General features: G+C 47.7%; 5 protein-coding genes across 5 annotated transcripts, besides 7 other annotated features; all 5 read left to right on the forward strand.

The window, feature by feature from the left end:
* Nucleotides 1–8,239: part of a sequence feature (heterozygous, non-Esmeraldo-like haplotype) that runs on past both edges of the window.
* Nucleotides 441–1,820, forward strand: Tc00.1047053507023.170 (hypothetical protein, conserved; the record flags this gene model as incomplete). The annotated part of the gene is made up of 1 exon (XM_814582.1): nucleotides 441–1,820. One exon carries the CDS (start codon nucleotides 441–443, stop codon nucleotides 1,818–1,820), a length of 1,380 nt encoding a protein of 459 aa, XP_819675.1.
* Nucleotides 2,337–2,362: a sequence feature (AT_rich).
* On the forward strand, nucleotides 2,465–3,784 carry Tc00.1047053507023.180 (protein kinase, putative; the record flags this gene model as incomplete). Its single annotated transcript, XM_814583.1, has 1 exon — nucleotides 2,465–3,784. The coding sequence occupies one exon, from the start codon at nucleotides 2,465–2,467 to the stop codon at nucleotides 3,782–3,784; it is 1,320 nt and encodes a 439-aa protein (XP_819676.1).
* Nucleotides 3,805–3,837: a microsatellite.
* Nucleotides 4,098–4,141: a sequence feature (CT-rich).
* Tc00.1047053507023.190 (DNA-J protein, putative) lies at nucleotides 4,252–5,160 on the forward strand (the record flags this gene model as incomplete). The annotated part of the gene is made up of 1 exon (XM_814584.1): nucleotides 4,252–5,160. The coding sequence occupies one exon, from the start codon at nucleotides 4,252–4,254 to the stop codon at nucleotides 5,158–5,160; it is 909 nt and encodes a 302-aa protein (XP_819677.1).
* Nucleotides 5,696–5,756: a microsatellite.
* Nucleotides 5,896–6,029: a sequence feature (T-rich).
* Nucleotides 6,122–7,540, forward strand: Tc00.1047053507023.200 (queuine tRNA-ribosyltransferase, putative; the record flags this gene model as incomplete). Its single annotated transcript, XM_814585.1, has 1 exon — nucleotides 6,122–7,540. The coding sequence occupies one exon, from the start codon at nucleotides 6,122–6,124 to the stop codon at nucleotides 7,538–7,540; it is 1,419 nt and encodes a 472-aa protein (XP_819678.1).
* Nucleotides 6,653–6,697: a microsatellite.
* On the forward strand, nucleotides 7,743–8,126 carry Tc00.1047053507023.210 (hypothetical protein, conserved; the record flags this gene model as incomplete). Its single annotated transcript, XM_814586.1, has 1 exon — nucleotides 7,743–8,126. The coding sequence occupies one exon, from the start codon at nucleotides 7,743–7,745 to the stop codon at nucleotides 8,124–8,126; it is 384 nt and encodes a 127-aa protein (XP_819679.1).

Below are 8,239 nucleotides of genomic sequence, written 5' to 3' on the forward strand. Positions count from 1 at the left end.
ACAGAGGCAAAAACAAAACTACAGGGTGAGTGAGGGGGAGATTGCCTTTTCTTTTTTCCTTGTTTCTTTATTCCTGCTGGTTCTAAATCTTACTCCATGTGCTGGGTTTTTTATTGACCGGTATTATGTTCTTTTCCCCGGAGCCCGTGCAGTTGTTGGAGGAGAGAGGGCATTCGAGTCCTCTTCGGCTTTTGTTCCCCCTCCCCAATTATTATTATTTTTTTGGCTGCTGCGGCTGGTGCTGTGCCACTTTTTTTTTTTTTTGTGTGTTGTTGCTTCGGTTTGTCCTTTTTTACCTTTTTTTCTTTCTATTTACACGCACACGCCAGAATTAGGTATAGAGTTCTCTTGGAGAGGCCACGCTTGCATCATCCCCAGAGCGAAGCGAAGCGAAGTAATAACACAAACAACAAAACCATCGGAAGCCTTAAACAATCAAAATGCCACCGAGACGTGCCATTGACGACGATGAGGAAATCACAGAGGAGGAGGAAGAAGAAGAAATTGAAACAACCAGTGGATCTGAAGAAGAGAGCAGCGTGGAGGACTCTGCGAAGGGTTTGGGGGCGGGAACGACCGGGCCGAAAGAGGCCTTGCTGGTAAACAAACCAAATGACGAGAAATACGTTGTCGAAGGTGCACGACACGTTCAGACCCCTCCCGATAACGTGACGGGCTCAAAGGTGTTGTACAAGAGCCGGCCAGAGTCACCAAGGGGAATGAGGGAGGGTAATAAGCCTGAAACCAGCTTGGGGAGTCAATCCCTGCGTCAGGCTCAAAGTCCTCAAGAGTCCTTACAGATTCCCTCTGATATGGATATTCGAAAGCTTCGTAACAACCCGAATGATGAAATGGTGAGAGTAGAAGACGCACTCAATATTCCCACGCCTCGAGGGAAAGGTCAGGAAGAAGCAGGTGGCTTACTTTTGCGGAATGCTCCTCATGATGAAGCAATCCCCTTGTCTACTCGTGGTAGTTCTGTCGGTACACCGCGAAAGCAGACTGGTGAGAAAATGGGTGCGATGTCACCCACTGATGAGGGGAGTAGTGCAGATGAGGAAGCCGAGGAGGTCGAGACTCAATCCCGCGGTTACATCAACCAGCGGCCTGAGGCCATTGATACGGAGGCTCATCTAAAGACCAACGTGATCCCAAACCTTGAGTACAAACCACAGGATTATGCCAAAATAAACAGTACCGCCAGCCGGGAAATGCAAGAGCTCTTTAAATGTATTCTTGATTACCAGCCGGTTATCCCGGATCTTCCGGCAAAATTGCGTCCATTTATTCCCGACTACGTCCCATCCATTGGAGATCTTGATCCCTTCTGCAAGATATCCCGACCAGATGGACGACCCGATGGCTTGGGTCTTTTTGTCTTGGATGAACCCTCCGTGTCGCAGTCTAACCCTGCAGTTGTCTTGTTAGAACTTCGTGCAACAAATATTCACTCAAGTGGTGGCTTGGCAGAGGTGGTGGACTCCTTTGAAGATGCTGCCAACCGGCCAGAGGTCATTGACCGCTGGATTGCAGACGTCAAAAAAGTGCACTACAAGAAACCCTTGCCCACGACCAACTACCAAATGCCAATGCCGGAGATAGAATCCCTGCTACAGGTTTGGCCGCCTGTGTTTGAAGATTTTCTTAACTCGGATATTCAGTTCCCACCGCCAACAATCGACATGGACCTCGACCAGTACGTGCGCACACTTTGCTGCATTCTTGACATCCCCACGTACAACTCTCTTGTTGACTCTTTGCATGTTATGTTTACGCTATATCAGGAGTTCCGGGCGAACCAGCACTTTCAGCATGAATAGGCAGATTTTGTTTCTTGTATTTCCTTTCGTTTTCCCATTTAGAACTAAAAAAGTCTTCGTCTTTAACCCACTTTCTCTGGCTCTGTACACTCCTTCAATCACCACGCGTTTTTTTTTGTTGTTTTTGCTTTCTTGTATGTGGATTTACGTTCTTTTTATGTGTCACCCATTCTGGATATAAAAAGAAAACCTTTTTTTTTTTTTTGCATTTCCGTGTGCGGATGTAACCATTTCTTATGGTTATGCCTTGTACGACTTGCGTCAAAGCAGGGCGATGCATGAAATTACGGAACGGGAAGACAAAAGAAAAAAAAAGAAAGAAACTGAAGGAACGTGTATGGGTGGAGTGTTTGAGTCAGACGATAACGACAGGGATGAGCGAAAGGAGTAAGTGTTGGAGACGCAGCAAACGCGTCACTGCATGGAGTCCGATTTCTACTGGAAATGGGAGGGGAGAAGGGAGGGCTCCTTTATACTCCCTTAGGTGACGTGGATGACACCAATGAGAGCTCTCTCTTTTTTTTATTTTATTTTTATTTATTGTACGCTGATGTATTTTTGTTTGTTTTGCCTTTGTTGTTTGTTTGCTCATTCATTTTTGTGGAAGCAAACCTGCCATAGTTGGAAAGAGGCGCGTCCCTTATATGAGCTCACCGGCGTGGTCTGTCTACGAGGGGGATTGGGGCAGCTTCTGCGATGATGCCGACAACGTACCGCCAACGCTTGCGTTGAAAGGGTGTGGACTGCGTCAGAAGTGCCTGCTGCAGCGTGGTGCGCAGGGCGCGGTGTATCTGGGTGAGGATGCCGACGGAAACGTCTTTGTGGTAAAACGACTTTTCACCCAGCGTAGTGAATTTGGTGTTCGAGGCGTTTCTGAGGGGTCGCTTCGGGAGGCTACGCTACTCACCTACATTACTGAGAGGTCAAGGACACTTGGTCCCGAGCCTCTTTTTGGGGTTATCCGTTTGGAAAGGATTGTAGAGGCCCCATTTCAAGAGTTGTGTCTCATTTTGGAGAGGTGTGCATTTAATTTATCGCGGATGGTTCTTTATAGTAGAAAAAGGCCGTATGGTGCTGCTGGTCTCTTCCCAGAGACTCCTACTCGATGCCCCATTCTTGCCAAGATGAATGTTATTCAATATCTTATGCGGGGTATTTTAAAAATACTTCAGTTTCTTCATGAAGAGTGCCATATTATTCATCGAGATGTGAAGTTGGGCAACTTGCTTGTTGGGGAAGATGGACGCGTACGTCTTGCAGACTTTGGAAGCGCTCGATTTATGCATGAGGCGGTGGAGAAGATGTCTGATGCGAGATCCGGGGAATACACACCCATATCTCTTCGGACGACCGTGATTTACCAAGCTCCTGAGTGCCTGCTGGGTGAGCGGTCCTACACAGCGGCGGTGGACATGTGGGCAGCCGGGGTTGTGTTTGCGGAATTGCTCTTGCAGCAGCATCTTTTTCACAGCTGCAGCGAGCTGGCGATGCTCTCTGACATTTGGAAACTTCTTGGCACTCCATCGGATGATCCATCGTTTTCCAGCGGCGAGGGGGCTGTTACATACGCCATGCGCACAGAATCGACCATTGCACGGAAGTTTCCCGAAAGAATTGTTTCCGCAGAAGGCCTAGACCTGCTTAAACGCATGCTTGAGACCAACCCGAAGAAACGCATCACCGACTCGGAGGCCCTTCGTCACCCCTTTCTTTGCGGTCCCGCGGTTGAGTCGGGTATGGAGGAGGCCCGACGGTTGTGGAATAAGAAAGTGGAGGCCTGCATGCAGGAGACGGTGGCGCAGCCTGCTGCAATGGGAATGCGTTCGTTTTATGTGGACAATGTTGAGTTCGATGAGGAGAGTGGCGAGAATGATGATGGCGATGGTGGGATTGCAACGTTGCCAACATGTCTTGATTGTTTTCCACACATTTTGTCCGACGTTAACGGCGGATATGATATTTGAAACGAATTTTTGGAGGTGAAAAACAAACAAACAACAAACAAAAAAAAAAACAACAACTGAAAATGGCTACAACCACTCTGTTAAATGAGCTTTTCTGTGTTTTTAGGATAAGTCAACATTTTTGTTCAGTAGGTGCTTACTTTTTTCTTGAAGTTTTATATTTAAAGTTTTTTTTTCATTATTTCCTTTTATATCTTTTTTGTCATTTTGCTTTTTTTCCCCCCCTCTTTTGTATCCGTCTTTTTCTCTGTTTGTGTGTATTGGGATCCCATTTTGAAAATTTTTTTCTTTTTTCTACCCCCATTTTTGTTGCCTTTCTTTCTCTCTTTTTCTCTCCCTCTCTTTCTTTGCCTTCTTCGATAGCGTGCGCCAACAGTTTGCCTTCACCAGCAAAGGGGGCGGAGGTGTGGGGGTGGGGTTTTAGGATTACGTAATTTTAGGAATACGTGAGGCATTGTGGCATCCGTATGCATTACCGCACGCTTGGAGTCAAGCGTCGGGCGACGCAAGAAGAAATACGTAAGGCATTTCGCTCCGCGGCTGTGCGAGTGCATCCCGATAAACCCGATGGGTCTGTCGAGCTCTTTCAGTCTCTACAAACCGCGTATGAAGTGCTGAGTAATGAAAAGAAGCGTGCTCTCTATGACGCGGAGTTGGCGAAGAAAATGAGTAAGCTGCGTGGGTTTAAGCGACCTCCCCCGCTTGATAATATTCGTCTACCAGTACACTACAAATTGGCGGACGATGAGTACTACGCATTTGAAACGGCTCCGGATTGCCTGAAATGCTCGTTTAAACATGGCGATATAATCAGCTGGAATAACAAGTTGGGCTGCTTCATCGGTCTTGCAGGTGACAACTTTTTGTACTGGCGTCAGGACGACCAAACACATGCATCCAAATTGTGTCAGATGGGAAGTTTTGGGATGGGTGGTATAAAAGTTGTGGTGCGTGCCAACTTTATGCTTGCACGTGGGAGGTTCACCTCCTCGTCCTTGCCTTCTCGTTCTGCTGATACCGCCAATTCAGGAACTCACCGACAAGTGGCGGGAAAGCAGCATGATGACGCTGGAAAAAGCGCTCCAGTGACTCATGGGGAGGCGATGAAAAAGGGCCGGCCTGGCCGGCTCTCGGACGCAGAGAGACTGCGGCGAGATATTATGCGGCGGGAGCGGGAGCGTTATTACTGGGAAAGCATGGCGGCGCTTGCGGAGAAGGAGGAAAAACAGCGCGTGCGCTTGATAGAGAAAATCGAGGCTGATATGGAGGATGAGCGGCAGAGCTTCAGGAACTGGCTGGAGGCAGGTGGCGTTGCCGTAGGGGGGGAGGAGCCTGCATGGGTCAGACACGCGAGGCGACACGCGTTTGGGAAATGATCCTGATTTCAAAGTGAGCGTGTTGGATTTTAGAAATCAGGCGTGAGGAATTGTTGTGGGGCGCTGTTGGAAGAAGAAATAATAATAATAAAAGGTTGAAATTTACGAACGGTGGGAGAATGCACGGGGCGTGGGAGCGCTTCAACCCGTTCATATGGTACTAGCAGAAAAACAACAACAACAAAAGAGGGATTGTGTCTCTCTCTGTGCCTATTTGTATGAGGAAACTGTAAAGTATAGAAGAAGTAACAATACAAATTTGCATGTGAGTTGCGGACTGCCGCATGAAGTGCGCTGGATGAGAGCTTCCCCTTCCTTTTCATCAAGCCTTCCTTTATATATGTGTACACGTCTCTGCTTTGGATGAGAAAATGCGCCGCGGCCGTTCTACTTGGGGAGAGGGGCAGTAATATTAAAATGGTACTGCTGGGCCAAGCCTCGTGTTTTTTTTTCTTCTTTTTTTTATTGTGTACAATGACGTTGCTGCTGCTATTTATAATGGGAATGACACCATCTACCACCTGCATGCGAATCGACAAACACACACACACACACACACACACACACACACACACACACACACACACACACACACAGAAAAAAAAAAAGAAAAGGGCGTTGTGGTGGGAGGAAAGGAGTGTGGATGATGTTTGACTTCCTTCACACATTGATTCTTTTTCTTTTGTGTGTATGTTGGATGGGACCACGTGTAATGTCTTCTGGGAATTTATCACATTTTTTTTTACTTTTTTTCTTTTTATTTCTTTGCGATTTTCTTTTTTTTTTCTTTTCTTTTTTTTCTTTCTCCCTTTCCCTTTTTTTTTTTATTTTTGTTTTCTCTACCTCTGTTTTTTTCTTTTTGTTTATTTCTGCTTTTCATGTCCATCTGGCCGAGTTATATGGTTAGGGGCGGGGGCAGGCAAGGCGAATTGTGTTTTGCCTCCACTCACTTTACCTGCCAATGACCGTGGACACAACACTCTTTTGCTTCGAGACAAACAGGGGCCCGAGGACACGGCATGACCACGACGGGGATCATTGCCACCATGCACGGAGGCAACAGGCCCGTAGCGGTTTGTTTCACCTCCCGCATGGCCCACTGCGCACACCCATCTTTATGCCTGTTGCGACACAAGCCGCGCTAAAAGGCGTGACGGTGGAGCAGCTGGAGGAACTCGATGTGGAGATTATTCTCGGAAACACGTATCACTTGGGACTGCGACCCGGGGAGGACGTTCTTAACGAGGTAACAAGGCTGAAGAATGTCCAGGAGAGCGCTGCAAAAGGGAATGAGGCACATGAACCGCAGCCCTTGCGGATACGAAACAACATGGATGGGATTCATTTCTTACAGGGATGGCGACGGAATATTCTTACCGACAGCGGCGGATTTCAGATGGTGAGTTTGCTGCGGCTTGCAAAAATTACCGAGGAGGGTGTGCGCTTTCAGTCCACTCACGGTGGTAATGGCGGGGGCGTACAAATGGTTCAAAACAATAATAACAATACTAATAACAGTGGTAACAACAATAACAATGTGGCTTTTAATAGGACGGAAGAATGCATGGAGTACACACTGATGTTGCGGCCAGAGGATAGCATTCGTATTCAAAATGCCATTGGAGGTGATATCATGATGCAATTGGATGATGTTGTGCATGTTCTCACAACTGGGCCTCGTGTGGAAGAGGCCTCTAAGCGTACTGTGCGTTGGTTGGACCGATGCCTTTCTGCCAACATGAATCCAGATAAGCAAGGTATATTTGGCATTGTGCAGGGTGGTCTGGATGCTACGCTACGGGCAGAGTGTATTGCGGAAATGGTCAAAAGGACCGCATGTAAGGGGTATGCCATAGGGGGTTTAAGTGGTGGGGAGGCAAAGGACGACTTCTGGCGAGTCGTTGCCCAGTGCTGCAAGGGGCTGCCATACGATAAACCACGGTACTGCATGGGTGTGGGGTATCCAGAGGATATTATTGTGTGCATCGCACTCGGAGTAGACATGTTTGATTGCGTGTACGCTTGCCGTACGGCGCGTTTTGGCTCCGCGTTAACGTCCACGGGGAAGATTCAACTCACAAAGAAGGCGTTTGCGAACGACATGAGACCTCTGGATCCCGCTTGCAACTGCAGGACCTGCAATTCTTTCACCCGTGCGTACCTACACCTTATCGCAACGAAGGAATCTCTTGGTTCTACCCTTCTTTCCTACCACAATCTGGCGTATCTCATAAACCTCACCCGCAGGGCAAGAGCGGCCATCGAGGATGGAAGCTTCACGGAGTACGTTCAAAATTTCTTTGTGTCTTATTACCCCAAGCGAAACTACCCCCAGTGGGCGGTGGACGCACTGGACTCCGTGGGCATTGAGCTTTTGTAGCACGACGACATTTGTCTCGACGGGAAGTCACACGAAACAACGAAAGAAAAAAAAAAGGGTGAAAAAGACACGCCACAATGAGAGAATTTGAAAAGACACATACACACCGACACATATATGTGTTTGTTTATGAATGTGCCACCTGCTGTGTGCAGTGTGTGCATTTAAATTACTGGTGGTTTTTTACATCTAATATAACTCAATGGATGCCCGCTGTTTTTTTTTTTCTTTTTTACGCACTGGGGAGACAAAGGAAGGTGAACAAATTGCAAAGGGATATAGCAAGAGAGTGGGAGAGATGACTGAGGTTTTACAAGTTTCTTTGCAGTGTTACATGGGGCGCTTTTGCCTACCAGTAGACCCACAGCTGAGTATTCGCGAGACGTTGCGGTACTTCAGACGGAAGGTCCCGGAATTGGGTCAAGTGGATATGGACGCCTACGCGGTAAACTACAACGGGAAGTTATTGCTGGAAGAAACCATCACACTAAAGAGCGCACAGGTTGGGGAGGACGGTGTATTGATACTTGTGAAGAAGAGCGATTGCCCTGCGGCCGACACCAGAAAGGATGAGGATGACGAGTGAAAATGAAACGGGACGCATGTGAATGTAAGTGAGACTGAGAGAGAAAGAGGACGCAACGGAGCGAACACAATGAGGGTGTGGTGGCGTACATTTGGGATGTGTGGGCTTTGTTG

This window comes from Trypanosoma cruzi, genomic scaffold (assembly GCF_000209065.1).
Source record: "Trypanosoma cruzi strain CL Brener 1047053517131 genomic scaffold, whole genome shotgun sequence".
NCBI classification, from domain to species: domain Eukaryota; phylum Euglenozoa; class Kinetoplastea; order Trypanosomatida; family Trypanosomatidae; genus Trypanosoma; species Trypanosoma cruzi.